Source organism: Osmerus mordax, chromosome 19, assembly GCF_038355195.1.
Source record: "Osmerus mordax isolate fOsmMor3 chromosome 19, fOsmMor3.pri, whole genome shotgun sequence".
Lineage (NCBI taxonomy): Eukaryota > Metazoa > Chordata > Actinopteri > Osmeriformes > Osmeridae > Osmerus > Osmerus mordax.
Window position 1 is genome coordinate 14,128,596 of NC_090068.1, and position 15,384 is coordinate 14,143,979.

General features: G+C 49.0%; 1 protein-coding gene and 1 long non-coding RNA gene across 2 annotated transcripts; both read right to left on the bottom strand.

Annotated features, from left to right (window-relative positions):
- Positions 1-1,674: 1,674 nt before the first annotated feature.
- Positions 1,675-8,180, bottom strand: LOC136963197 (CUE domain-containing protein 1-like). Its single transcript, XM_067257244.1, has 9 exons — positions 7,600-8,180; positions 6,495-6,625; positions 6,072-6,198; positions 5,593-5,812; positions 5,192-5,281; positions 4,439-4,532; positions 3,982-4,040; positions 3,831-3,900; positions 1,675-2,137 (listed from the first exon to the last, which is right to left on the bottom strand). Coding segments are annotated over exons 1-9 (1,110 nt in total). The 5' UTR covers positions 7,918-8,180; the 3' UTR covers positions 1,675-2,136.
- Positions 8,181-8,206: 26 nt separating this feature from the next.
- On the bottom strand, positions 8,207-12,314 carry LOC136963198 (uncharacterized). Its single transcript, XR_010878971.1, has 3 exons — positions 12,273-12,314; positions 11,884-12,043; positions 8,207-8,641 (listed from the first exon to the last, which is right to left on the bottom strand). It is a non-coding gene; the product is annotated as an uncharacterized lncRNA (long non-coding RNA).
- Positions 12,315-15,384: the final 3,070 nt, after the last annotated feature.

A 15,384-nucleotide genomic window follows, 5' to 3' on the forward strand; every position in this document is an offset into this window, starting at 1 on the left:
AGGTGCATCAGGCTGGAGAGAGGAGGAGGAGCATCAGGCTGGAGAGAGGAGGAGGTGCATCAGGCTGGAGGGAGGAGGAGGAGCATCAGGCTGGAGAGAGGAGGAAGTGCATCAGGCTGGAGAGAGGAGGAGGAGCATCAGGCTGGAGGGAGGAGGAGGTGCATCAGGCTGGAGAGAGGAGGAGGAGCATCAGGCTGGAGAGAGGAGGAGGTGCATGTTGACTTGCTGAGCGGACAGAGGGCACAGACCGCATTCTTAAGCTGTGTGCACCCTGTGCTGCTGGCAGGCCAGCCTGCCTCCTCTAAGCATGGGTTAAAACTTCCCAGCCAGACTTCAGATTAAATGGGATTGTGGACAATCTGACGGTGTGTCCTGCGATGGCAGGGGCTTCTCCAGGCTGCACTGGAGGACTGAGAATAAACGCAGGGTCAGGCCTGGCTCATCTCCAGGAGCGGAGCAGTTCCAGCTATGGCCTTGAGAGAAGTGTGTCATTTCCAAGGGACCGGGCCGGTTCTGATCACAGAGACACACACCCAGCCCAACACACGAGGAGTGGGTGTGAGGGGGACAGATGGTGGAGGATCAACCAGGAAGAGAAATACAGATTTGGACTAGCCAACACACTCTAACAAACCAGGACAATCAAATAATTTACAGGAATATCATAATTCTTTGCACTGAAAGAAAGAGGAAGACAATGAAACACAATCTTTTTAACCATACAGCTTGTAAACACAAAGCTACAGCAACACAAGATGGACTGAAAACATGGAGGAAGCATGCAGACGAGCTGCTGGGAAATATTTGTGTACAGCTCCACCTACTGGACAAGGCTGGTCAGTGGTTTGAACTTGCTGGATCTCCATGAGGGTTAAGCCTCGGGTCAAAACCACAGATTTCATCAAACTAAACGGAGTTTGTGGTTCTCACAAGAGTCAGATATACAGTCATAGTTCCATTTCAAACAATGTTGAACTATTTGAGTAGAAAAAATGCAGGATGATTTGAGGAAGCCCAAATACAATTTTTGATCTCTTCAGCCTTGATTTGTTTGCAACATGTCACATGTATTTCAGAGAGAGGAAGGAGCCTGGAAATGACAGAAGGGGAATTCTTCCATTTTGACATCAAGCTGCAGCTCTAGCTTTGGCCCATTTCTGTTTGACTTCAGTCACATGATCCTGCCGTCCTGCGTGATTGTCCAGGGTTCGCTAGCAGCAGATCTGCCTGTCAGTCAGTCAGTAGTCACAGCGCTTCCTTTGTGTGGCCAGATGATGCTGAACCACTGACAGATGCTCATCCTTCACCAGGAGGAACAGGAAGTGGACCCTGCTGCATTCTGGGAGAAGTCATGGTTTAGTTTGGCTGTGGCTCAGGGGGTAGAGCAGAAGCTAAGAGGGTTGATCCATGACTTGAAGTGTCCTTGAACAAGACACACAGTGCTGCTCTGCTAATGAGCAGGCCAGTGCCTTGCATGGCTGTGTGTGAGTGTGGGGGGGGTAAAAGGCAAATATTTAAGGTGCTTGGAGAACCGTTAAAGTAGAAACAGGCTTTAAAAGTGCAGTCCATTTACCACTAGAAAATAATCAGAAACACGGAATGAATGTCGAAGCCCAAGGACATCTAATATGTATGTATGGGTTAAACTGTATCGCCTCATAAATCACTACATCACAGGGTACAACATTATTTTATTATTCAAATGGAAAATCAAAGCTGTTAAAGAAAAGATTTACATAATATTATTCTCAAAATATTACAATCAATAATCACTTTTATTTGTTTTGGATTGATCTGAGTTATAAGATATTTTCAAGTCTACAGCAATACAGCAACAAACCAATCACCTAAAAATACATTTTGGAATTAATTTAAAAAAAAATCCTAGTTTAAGCTAGATCATTTTGTTTGAACTTGAGCATCATTTGCAGAACATTTGGTTTATAAATGCTGAGTAAAATGGTTCATGTACGAGTTTCACAAATGAGCTGACGTTTGTTCCTATTTTGAGGTGCTGCTGAACTCTTGTGAGACGAGCGTCCACAGTTCTCCTAGATGGCTCCACTCTGCCGTGAGAAGGCTTCCTCAGGTCCACACTTGGTGTCTGCATACAGGGTTTTACTGGGGTCTGATGTATCTGTGGTGAAGGAGAACAGGAAGGAGAACAGTTACCTTTCTCCATTTCCACACGGAATGAAAAAGCATGAGCCAGAAAACCTGTATGATCCATTAAACCAGCGTCCCTGTTACCATGCCGACATGGTAATACAGTAGTTTTACACTTCTATACACCAACCTTGCCTCACATCACACTCTACTGTCTGGTGTTCAGCAGAACACAGATAACATGGTCCTATAGCAGGAAGCTGAGAAGATCCCCTCTCTGTCTTACCACCTGGACGAGAACAGGTCTCTGACCTCCCTCTCTCCCTCCCCTCGCTCGCTATCCTCTCTCTCCCTCCCCTCTCTCCCTCCCTCGCAACCCTCTCTCTCCCTCCCCTTGCTCGATTACCTCTCTCTCCCTCCCCTCGCTTGCTACCCTCTCTCTCCCTCCCTTCGCTCGCTACCCTCTCTCTCCCTCCCCTCTCTCTCCCTCCCCTCGCTCTCTACCCTCTCTCCCTCCCCTCGCTCTCTCTCCCTCACTCGCTCCCCTCTCTCTCTCTCTCCCTCCCCTCTCTCCCTCCCCTCGCTCGCTATACTCTCTCCCTCGCTACACTCTCTCTCCCTCGCCTCTCTCCCTCCACCCCTCTCTCTCCCCTCCCCTTCCCTCTCTCCCTCCCCTCCTCTCCTCTCCTTCCCCTCTCTCTCTCTCCCTCCCCTCTCTCCTGTGATGAGATGCGAGTGTAGAGATGCATGATTCATGACTGGAACATCAACAACACATAGCTTTGAAGACAACCAACACAAAGTGTTGAAAGAGACAATAGAACATTTCAGATGTGAAAAGAGAAGGGAAATATAAGAAGAGAGAACAGATCCCCTGAGCAGTGAGTATTGTCTTGCTAACTACAAATCATATCCTGCCGACAACAGAAGTCTTTCAAACCATTTCAATAAATAGACTGGCTACATACAATTGCAGATTGTACATTCTAAATATAGCTACATCTGCATTATACAGCATTAGGAAGTGTTGGTATAAAAGTCTGGGAAAGACATAAACAGGCCAAGAAAAACTCTGTGGCACGCAGCTGTGTTTTATACAGAACAGCAGTGAACCTTTCTGCTGTGCATCTACGAGAACAGCAAGAACCCTGTCTCAAGGCGCACTGATACATCTGCAATAACTGACAATTATACAAACAGAGAATCTGGCCTCCAAGAGAATCTGCAAGAGACATTCACTGGGACTTCCTCAACAGTTCAAAAGGAGAAGAGCGTGAAGATTCAGTTTCTAAATAAATGATCCGTCCACTGCTCTTCCAGAGGAATCTGAAGGTTGAAGGTACAAAAACAAACTAGTTATGAGATTAAATCTTCATTAGGTGTTACTGAATCTAACAGCCTAGAGTAAAGGAGCAGATGTGGTCGGACTGATAGACCAGGACCAAGACCAGGACCAAGACCAGGATCAGAACCAAGACCAAGACCAAGACCAGTACCAAGACCAGAACCAAGACCAGGACCAGGACCAAGACCAGGATCAGGACCAAGACCAGGATCAGAACCAAGACCAAGACCAGGACCAGGACCAGAATAAAGACCAGGACATAGGAGGGAAGGCCAGGCCAGACACTACTAGAAGTCACATCTGGAAGAGAGATGCTGTAGTTAAAATGAATGCCAGTTGACATACTGTTACTATCTATCTGTTCCTGCATTGCACTCACCATGACAACACTTCCTGCTGGGGCACCTCCTCTTCCTGTGTGGCCGGCCTCTGGATCTTGCTGTTGTCTCCTAAACAACAACACGCTGCGTCAAGTCCCAATGGACCGCAGTGGTCATCAGCATCACCCACACGACCACATGGATACTTACCGTTCAGCGGCCCCTCCTCATCAGCCAGGAGGTTGGCAGTGGAGGTGGTGGTGCCCAGTCTGGACAGGGTGTTAAAGATCTGACTGTGTCTGTCTCTCTTGGCCCTGGTCCTCAGACCCCTGCCCTGCATGTTCCAGTGTTTCCCTGCTCCAGCACACACTAGTTCAGATGGATGGGTCATCAACAGGCTTTTGCTGAGCTTGATAACAACCTGTTCATCTGAACCAGGTGTGTTGGAGCAGGGCATAGGGTCTGGGGACCAGGGTTGAGAAAGGCTGCAGATAGCTGTGCAGTCAAAGCCCTGATGAACCCCATTAACTGTACCATGTGTTAAATAACATACTATTAATGTATTCATTTAGCGGTCAACCAGTGACACACAGAGGAAGATTTAAACCTGCAATCTCTAGATCCGCAGTCACGTTCTCTAACCACCGAGCTGCACCCAGGAGGATACGGACGCTGCGGCATCAGATCTCTCCTCTTGGCTTTCCTCTTGCGGGTCTTCTCTGAGAAGGCTCTGACCAGCTCCAGGAGCCTCCTCCTGGTGGCTGTGGAGCATCAGGAGGTCAGACGCTACTACCCTGCTACGCTGCTACCCTGCTACGCTACTACCCTGCTACGCTACTACCCTGCTACGCTACTACCCTGCTACCCTGCTACGCTACTACCCTGCTACGCTACTACCCTGCTACGCTACTACCCTGCTACGCTACTACCCTGCTACGCTGCTACCCTGCTACGCTACTACCCTGCTACGCTACTACCCTGCTACGCTACTACCCTGCTACGCTGCTACCCTGCTACGCTACTACCCTGCTACGCTGCTACGCTACTACCCTGCTACGCTACTACCCTGCTATGCTGCTACCCTGCTATGCTGCTACCCTGCTACGCTACTACCCTGCTACGCTGCTACCCTGCTACGCTGCTACCCTGCTACGCTACTACCCTGCTATGCTGCTACCCTGCTACGCTACTACCCTGCTACGCTGCTACGCTGCTACCCTGCTACCCTGCTACGCTGCTACCCTGCTACGCTGCTACCCTGCTACGCTGCTACCCTTCTACGCTGCTACGCTGCTACCCTTCTACGGTGCTACCCTTCTACGCTGCTACGGTGCTACGCTGCTACCCTTCTACGCTGCTACCCTTCTACTCTGCTACCCTGCTATTAGAGTTTAGAACATCGAGAGAGAGAGGGTCTCACATTTGCCCATGTGCTTGAGCTTGTCACTGAACAGGGCCTCGTCTGAGACTGGGGTGCAGGCTTCGACCGAGCCAGACCCACGATCATCTCCTGGAGCAAGAACAGGGTTAACACACACACACACCCACGATCATCTCCTGGAGCAAGAACAGGGTTAACACACACACACCACAACCCAGAAAAGAAACGTTGTGTGTCTAAAGTCAGACCTAGCCCGAGGAAATCTCAGTTGTGTGTGTGTGTGTGTGTGTGTGTGAGAGAGTACCTCTCTCCAGAGCGATGAGGAAGTCTCGGTTGTGTGTGTGTGAGTGTGTGTGAGAGAGAGTACCTCTCTCCAAAGCGATGAGGAAGTCTAGGTTGTGTGTGTATGTGAGTGTGTGTGTGTGAGAAACAGAGAGTACCTCTCTCCAGAGCGATGAGGAAGTCTCGGTTGCGCTGCAGCTCCCTCATGAACTCATGGTTCTGCAGGAACAGGGCGACACGCTCGTCCTCCAGGTACCACCGCAGCTTCCTCTCCTGCTCCGTCTCCATGGAGACCCCCGGCTCGCCCGCCTGCGTCACCGACGACAACGAGGACAACGAAGACGAGGAGGAAGGCTGGGTCAGACTGCTCTGGGAGCACTGAAGTGGGGGAGGGGAGGAAGGAGAGGGGGAGAGGGGAGGTCAGACACTAACTCAGTTCCCTTCAGTACAAGATCAGAAGGAACATTACTGACCTGCATGGACAGAAACTGTATCTGACATGAATAAACATCATTAAGACAGCAGTAACTCCTTTAATGAGGAAACATAAATCTAATCTGTGGGTTGTGTCAGAAGTTAGGGGTGAGGAGTGCTGAGTCATGAGAGACCTCCAGGACCCGGCCCATAATGCACCTACTGGCAGGCTGTCCTGCTGCTGTGGCAGGATACGCAGGAAGTTGTCAGGGAGGTTGCCTAGCAACGGTGGGTTCCAGTTCCTGTAGTTGCCAACCGGCCATTGACTGGGCGGGGGCTGGGTGTCAAACCTGAGGCAGGGAGAGACAGAGTCAGTCCACACAGCCTGGGAGGAGAGATGGCTGCAGTAGCACACCTCAGCCAGCAGGGGGAGCACTGACAGCCTCAGGAGCCGTCAGCCTCACAGCATTCACATCTCACCCCCCCAGACAGCCTCAAGCCCCTTGCATCTAACCTGGGACTCCTACAGCACCATGCACTCAGCTCATATCTTGACACATTCATTTATATATGATATAAGTACAGTGTGAATATATCTGTAGGATTTAGTCTTGCTCCTTTAAGGTCAAGCCCCTCCCCCTCCTGCCTGGGTGGTGGGGCTGGCAGGAAGTGGTCAGGGTACTTCCTGTCGTAGATGTGCATGTCGTAGGAGGGGGGGGAGTACACTGGGGGGGGCTCCTCGTCTGAGCTGTCTGGCTCCAGGGTCTGCTCCAGCACCTGCAGGGGTTAAAGGTCATCAGAGATCCTGACCCCACATCACAGGGGTTAAAGGTCACAGAGATGCCAACCTCACCATGCAGAGCACATCTGACGGGTTAACTGTGGGTACTTCACACAGCATAGGACATGAGCTGTATCAGGGAGCCTAACTAACCCAGATGTCAGGCCAGCAAAAAAACCTGGAGTCAGATGGCTGAGCGGTTAGGGAATCGGGATAGTAATCAGAATCGATTCCCGGCTGTGCAAACCAAATGACGTTGTGTCCTTGGGCAAGGCACTTCACCCTACTTGCCTCGGGGGAATGTCCCTGTACTTACTGTAAGTCGCTCTGGGTAAGAGCGTCTGCTAAATGACTAAATGTAAATGTACCCCATCCAGCAGAGACAGCATGCAGGACTGGGTTTTCAGTCCAAATGAAAAGTGTCAACATTTGAAATATGTTCTGCAATCAGGGTTTCAGTATCTGAAGTGTTGCTTCCACCTCAAGCAGTTAGCTTGTCATCGTGTAGAAACGGGTGGACAGGATCGCTGAGACTTGCCAACTAAAAGCTTTGCAGGTGAGCCAGAGTGCAATTCACCATCAGGCATCAGGTTCATCCATATTTTATATGAAAACCTGTTTCTCTTCCCCTCGGTGGTGGTTAGAGTGAAGTAGGGAATCACGCCAGGCAGAGAGTAATAAAAACTGCAGATATGTCTGCAACTGAAAGAGCTGCAGTAATCTAATCACACTCAGCGCTGGTAGCTTGGCCAAAGAGTATAGAAGAACATATAAGTTCTTTGGCTTGGTTCTAGATTTACTCTCTGCTCAGTGATGTCACTGAGCACAGTGACATCACTGCTCAGTGACCACAGAGGAGGGAGAGGAGAGATCCTAGACCGGTCCAGACTGACATCACCAGGCTGGAACACAGCGCTCAGTACAACACACCCGAGTGACCTCCGACCCCCCTGGGGGCAGGCAGACTGACCTCAGGAGGGATGCTGTCGTCTGAGTCGGAGCTGTCGTCTGAGTCGTGTCCGTCCAGGCTCATCTGCAGCAGACGGTCGATGGTGGCGTCCACCGCTCCGTGGTTGGCCCGCAGCACGCACTCGATCACCTCTGGCTCCATGCTGGGGAACATGGAGTGGAAGTCCTCCATGGCCTGTCTGAACTCCAGACGCCTCACCTGGCGCCCGGGGCGGCTGTTGTTGAGCTCGCCGGGAGAGGACGCGTCTCCACCGTGGTCCACGTCGCCGTGGTGACCGCCTCCGCCAGCGCTGCTGCGACGGAACAGGCTGGTCATCATCCAGAGAGCCTCTAGCCTCCTCACCGCGCCCCTCCTCCGGCCCGGCAGCACCACACGAGAAATCTTGCCTGGCGGGTCTGGAGACGCCTGGCCTGGCTGACGCCTGCTGCTCCCCGCGCCTCAGATCCCCCTGGTCCCTGTGGGTCCCTGGTGGTCCCTGTGGGCCCCTGTGGGTCCCTGGTCCCTGTGGGCCCCTGTGGGTCCCTGGTCCCTGTGGGCCCCTGTGGGTCCCTGTGGGTCCCTGTGGGCCCCTGTGGGTCCCTGGTCCCTGTGGGCCCCTGTGGGTCCCTGTGGGTCCCTGTGGGTCCTTGGTGGTCCCTGTGGGCCCCTGTGGGCCCCTGGTCCCTGGTGGTCCCTGTGGGTCCCTGGTCCCTGTGGGCCCTTGGTCTATTATCCCCGCCTCATGGCAGCTCGCTCACAGACAGACACCTGGACACTCCACATCATCCGACTCTCCTCCTTTTCTCCTGACCTCTGCTGCTCTGCTGCGTGTCCCTGCTGCATCCAACGCTGAGACCGAGGCAGAGACGGAGGCAGGGGGACGGAGGCAGAGACGGAGGCAGGGGGACAGAGGCAGAGACGGAGGCAGGGGGACAGAGACAGAGATGGAGGCAGGGGGACAGAGTCAGAGGGAGGCAGGGGGACCGAGGCAGAGGGAGGCAGGAGGACAGAGCTGCTGCTCCAGGTGCAGCACAGCAGCACACCTCGCCCACGCTGTCAACTCCTACACAGGGAAGGAGGTCATGGCTGATTAGCATCACAATGACTAAGGGGACAAACTGAATTCATTCAGAAAGCAAGATTTTGTGCCTTTGTAGACAGGCCTTGTTTTACGGACAGAGAAGAAAAAAAATGATTTAGACAATTAGTCACAGAAAAACACTGCATTTTTCATCAAACACACAAAGCGGTGTGCTACCCTTCCCACACACACACACACACACAACCACACACACACACAAACACACACACACACACACACACACACACACAGCGGTGTGCTACCCTTGCCAAGCAGGGCAGCTGTCTAATCATGTTACTTCTGGTCTGGATGGCCAGACCATTGCAACACCCCGTCACCCTGGGCGTCCACGTTCCCTTGGCAACGCTGTGACGTCCGTTCTGCCCTGGGTGTCAGACGGCCAGGAGAGGAGGGGCTGGGGGCAACGCCCGCCGACAGCTGTAGCGTGACCCCCCCGAGGCCTCCACATGCACCTCGTAAGTAGAGGAGCTGATAATCCACCTCCCTGGCCAGGCCTGCCTCACATCACACACCCTGCCTCACATCACACAGCCTGCCTCACATCACTCACCCTGCCTCACATCCCACACCCTGCCTCACATCCCACACCCTGCCTCACATCACACACCCTGCCTCACATCACTCACTCTGCCTCACATCACTCACCCTGCCTCACATCCCACACCCTGCCTCACATCACACACCCTGCCTCACATCCCACACCCTGCCTCACATCACACACCCTGCCTCACATCACTCACCCTGCCTCACATCCCACACCCTGCCTCACATCACACACCCTGCCTCACATCACTCACCCTGCCTCACATCACACACCCTGCCTCACATCACACACCCTGCCTCACATCCCACACCCTGCCTCACATCCCACGCCCTGCCTCACATCACACACCCTGCCTCACATCACTCACACTGCCTCACATCACTCACCCTGCCTCACATCACACACCCTGCCTCACATCCCACACCCTGCCTCACATCCCACGCCCTGCCTCACATCCCACGCCCTGCCTCACATCACACACCCTGCCTAACCCTAACCTCATTACTGCGGATGCCCTAACCCTAACCTCATTACTGTGGATGCCCTTACCCTAACCTCATTACTGTGGATGCCCTAACCCTAACCTCATTACTGTGGATGCCCTAACCCTAACCTCATTACTGTGGATGCCCTAACCCTAACCTTATTACTATGGATGCCCTAACCCTAACCTCATTACTGTGGATGCCCTAACCCTAACCTCATTACTATGGATGCCCTAACCCTAACCTCATTACTGTGGATGCCCTAACCCTAACCTTATTACTGTGGATGCCCTAACCCTAACCTCATTACTGTGGATGCCCTAACCCTAACCTCATTACTGTGGATGCCCTAACCCTAACCTCATTACTGTGGATGCCCTAACCCTAACCTTATTACTGTGGATGCCCTAACCCTAACCTTATTACTATGGATGCCCTAACCCTAACCTCATTACTGTGGATGCCCTAACCCTAACCTCATTACTGTGGATGCCCTAACCCTAACCTCATTACTGTGGATGCCCTAACCCTAACCTCATTACTATGGATGCCCTAACCCTAACCTCATTACTATGGATGCCCTAACCCTAACCCGACTCTCCCCTGGACCAACAGTTATCATCCTCCTCATATCCATGGCAACCGGCCCACACAACAAACAGCCTGGCATGTTAGTTTGTGTCGGTCAGGTAAGGTAATCCTGAACAGCAACTATCCTCTAACACAAGAACAGGTGGGCAACGACTATATCTACTGGTGCTTTCAGCAGTCTTACAGCTAAGCTTTTGGGAAAATATTACAGGAAGGAAAAACAAGCTGACATTCAACAGGTAAACATCAAACAAACTGACATTCACCAGGTTAACATCAAACAAGCTGACATTCACCAGGTAAACATCTGTAATGTGAATGTATGTATGTATTTTGGGTTTGTTTTTGTTCCAATCTTGGGTCTGTGAAACTTCCTCCACACAAAAATGCCTCCTATCTGCAGCTGTGCAGTGACAGATTAGACACAGAACTCCCCTTACTGTTAAACAAAAGATTTACACTCCAGCTGCCAACAGGGAGACAGAGATATACAAACTGAGGAGACAGAGAGAGTCTCTTATCTGTCCTGGCCGCAGGAAGGCAGTAGGGACAGCAGTCTATCCCCGCAGTCACACCCTTCACAACAACAGCTCCATAACTCATTCCCGCCAAGCTCCTCAGAGGAAACTTCCTCAACTCCCCTGAGCATACCTCCCAGTGAATAGTTGAGATGTGACACTTGAGATGTGGGGACAGTGTGTCAGTTATATATTAAATTGTTGTTGTAATCATCTCGCTATTCTCTTTTTAAACACATTGCATGTGACGATATGAAAAACGTGGTTTGCTATACTTGACTGCTTCATCGCCACATGCACATAAGTTATCAATATATATGCTGGTCTTTCTCTTGCTCACCCACAAACACCGAGGCTGATTATGTGCATTAATCACAAAAATTACAACCCGCAAGATGACAGGGAGGTGATAAATACTGCACGGCTCAGTTCCACGTCCAGTAACTGCACTGCATTTGAATCAAGGCAGTTGTTGGAGCCAAGAACCGAGTATTCGGTATTAACTTTCCCGGACTTGCTCGTAACAGAGATGGACAACTAAGTAGATCTATAACACGCACAGTCAGGGCCGTTGTGAAAGCAGCATTATGCCCGTGCAAGGTGCTCCACTTTCATATCTGACTTCAAACATCCTCTTGCCACAGTAACCTAGCTAGACTATCTCTGTCGGTGGCTGGTTAGCTAGTTAGAAGACTAGTCAACCCACCTCTCCTGTGGCATCCCAGGTCGTGATTTTACAGTAGGCTGGCGAACCTCACCTCTCTTTCAAACTGTGGCTAGCTGATATTTAAATCACTATATCTTCGGTAATTTCAAAGACAGTATATCTAGGTTACACAGTCTTTATCATTAAGGTTAGCTAGCTAGAGCTAAATAGGTTAGCAGGTGAAGCGCGAGCACCGTGCGGCTAAAAACAACTGAGACGCTTGAGCTAGCTCGAGCTCTACCGGCAGCGGGAGCCAGGACACCGCTCCGTTCATCTCCGGAACCCCCCCCCCCCCCCCCCCAAAAAAAAAAAAACATAATGTTGGACATCTCACAAACTGTCTTGCAATCTCCGTGTACCGTTTGAAATCCGAGTTTCCCTGAACGGTTTCAGCTGCGCCGAGGTCCTGTCATCTACGTTACCGATAGTCTCGTCTCAGTCAGTGAGGTGCTCTGTGTCGGTTGGCTCCCGTCGAAGATGGTTCACCCCGTACAGCTGGTGTCGCTCCACTAACGTCCCCTGGAAAGAAAGGGTTGACACCTTTTTGGAGAACTTTCCGCTACAATCATCCCATCTATTCGTTAGAGTTACGTTAATATAATCTATCCTCTCAATGGGAAAATATCTCTAATTTATGGAGACTCCTCCGTCCCCAGCACTGACAAAAGAAGCTCACTAATGCATCCTTTTAACATGATGCTACAGAAAGCGGGTCGTCCCCCAGTTTCACGTTTACAATATGCTTTACCAGAGTGTTTTTTAAAACATATGTCCTGTGGGTGCGTCTCAGAGAAGGTTGGTTCTAGCGAGATACTCTGGAGCTGCTGGCCAAAATTAGGCTGAGCAGGGCGCTCTCTAGCGGAGAAAACAGGAACAGCAGGCTGCTACAACTGGAAGTCCTGGAGAGCACGAACATGGCGTCCTATTCGTGTCAAAAGTAGGCTTACTTGCGCACAAATAACATGTGTCGTGACTCATGTTATGTGTCGTGTGTCTGCTTGTTTTTCGAAAGAAATGTACGTTTCAAAAAAGAGAATTTATTTTCTTTAAGAAAAGAAAACATTTTCACTACTGCAGCTTTTCAATCCTGCAGCCTCTCAGTCCTGTAGCCTTTCAGTTCTGCAGCCTCTTAGTACTGCAGCCTTTCACTACTACAGTCTCTATAATGCAGCCTTTCAGTTCTGCAGCCTCTCAGTACTGCAGCCTCAGTACTGCAGCCTCTCAGTTCTGCAGCCTCAGTACTGCAGCCTCTCAGTTCTGCAGCCTTTCAGTCCTGCAGCCTGTGAAAATTTTTTTTTTAGAACCCTAACCCTATAAACAAAAAGTTTCGAAACGTTTTTCTCTCTCGAAAGGTAGAACAAATATTCACTACTGCAGCCTTTCAGTTTGCAGCCTGTAAATACTGCAGCTTTTTTTTTTTTTGGGTGATAAGAATGAAAAAAGAAATTTAACAATTTAAACAAAGTTTTTAAAGGTTGACAAAAGTACAACCGTATGAGTGCCAGTCGCTCGGCCGCAGCTTTAACTCTCGGTTGTTGAATTTGTGCGTGACAACGTACATTTTGTGAGAAAAACAAACATACTTTATTCAGTTTAGAATTAATTATATTTTACTTATTAGAATATTTAACAAGCAACTTCAATATCCATCGTACCAGTTTGGATGACCTCACTCACCTTTCCACCGGATAGCCACTGCTGAATACGCCATCACATTCAACTGATCAGGAACAAATTCACACTGAAACACACTTAACGGTTTTCTTTTATTTAGACAACCCAAATAAAAGGCACATAAAACATTGCGCATGTTTACGTAATAATTTGACAACCATACATTTAAAAAAATGTAGGAATGTTTAACCTTTCTGCTAGTCAGAAAGCCTAGTCTTCATATATACAAAATTACCGTTAATGTTCTAATACAAAAGATTTATAAAAGGTTATCTTTCACATGTCTACTGTAACTACCACATCCTCAGAACTAAACTTGTTTTGTACAAAGATATACATTCAACTGCCTTAACAGGGGTCCAAGAATTTTCAATTCAGTTTATTTTTTTCATTAAAATTAAGAAATGTTAGAAATGTTCACAATCCCGTTTAACATTTTGTATTAAATTTGGCAAACAATAGATAATCATAGTGCATTGAGTCAAATGCATAAGAAAACAATCAAGGGGATTAACAACATGCATCCTGTTTGTTCATAAAATTAACCGATTCAATTTATTTTATTTTTTTATCAGAGTGATCTGGCATCCCAATCCTCCAGAGTTTCAAGACGAGCAGTTCTAACCCTGGCTCACAGACCTTGTCGTCAACTTGTTTGAGGAATCAGGACACGCTGGTAGTCCTGTTTCAGTGAGCCTGTTTACATGGCTGTCTAAAATACTCGGCCTTCGTCAAGACAGCATGCCACCATCCTCATCTAGTCCCGTTATCTGCATCCATCAAAGTTTATTAGTGTTTTTCTTCTTCCTCACAATATCGTTCACTTATCCCACCACCTGCCCTCAGTCTGACACAGTTATCCCACCACCTGCCCTCAGTCTGACACAGTTATCCCACCACCTGCCCTCAGTCTGACACAGGCAGACTGACAGTCTGACAACAGGCAGACTGACAACAGGCAGACTGACAACAGGCAGACTGACAACAGGCAGACTGACAACAGGCAGACTGACAACAGGCAGACTGACAACAGGCAGACTGACAACAGGCAGACTGACAACAGGCAGACTGACAACAGGCAGACTGACAACATGACACAGGCAGACTGACCTGGTATTTGATCGATACTGGAGATGTGTGAACCGTTACAAACAACATTATTATTAAAATGGACGGCTACGTTCACAAAATGAAGATTTCTTGGATCCCTAGTCTCTGGAGTTCTACTTCTTTTAGAGAAAAAAAAAGTATATAGTGAGTTAAATATTTACAAAGTAACATGGGAAAGTCCAGGGTCAAGTTACATGTTAGACATGAACTCCATTAATAAGAAAACCACGTTTACCGAGCCTCACAGTGAGTTCCTGAGTGGAAAGTCCAAACTATGGGGGTCCTCACAGACAAAATAATAAGAAAAACAAAAGTATATAAAATATAGCTAACAAAACTAAAATCCATCACCAACATAATAGTGTGTGTGTGTGTGTGTGATCCTTGCTGGACTTTAGGATTGTTGAGCCACTAGATGGCCCTGTTATGTTTGTCTGTTTAACACTCGATTTGTTCTGTGGTAATACTGATGTTCAGTTATGAGGGATTTCAGTGCAAGACTCATTCATCTCTCAATGTTTAAAACAAAAACAACATCAACTGATGACCAAATAAAAGACTGCACCACTGCCATCCCTAACGAGAGAAACAAGAATTCTACATATTTAACAGTCAAAAGGGACACTGTCCAGATATCCACTTCAACAAGGGTACAAATAAACTGCTGATGGTGAGATACATTACCATGACAACTGTACAAGTTAGCCACTGTACCTCAAGAGCATACCTTCTATTTGAAAAAACAAATGTAATACAACCGTGAAAAAAAAGAAAAGAAAATAACCGTCCATGCAAATGGACGCAACTGTCCCTTTTGTTGAACTCTTCTCCTAAAAACATTAAATACTGATTAGCAGGCTATAGTTAAAAACATCATAAGGAACACCCAACGGCTTTGCCAGAGAACCAAAGGAACATCAAAATCAGCTCTGTACTTATTGCCTTAGTTCATCGTTTCAGTCGTCTTCTCCCAGCTGCTGAGCTGTGGATGCTTCAGGTGAGGCATGGACACACCTCCTCTAGCTCAGCTGAGCTGTGGATGCTTCAGGTGAGGCATGGACACACCTCCTCTAGCT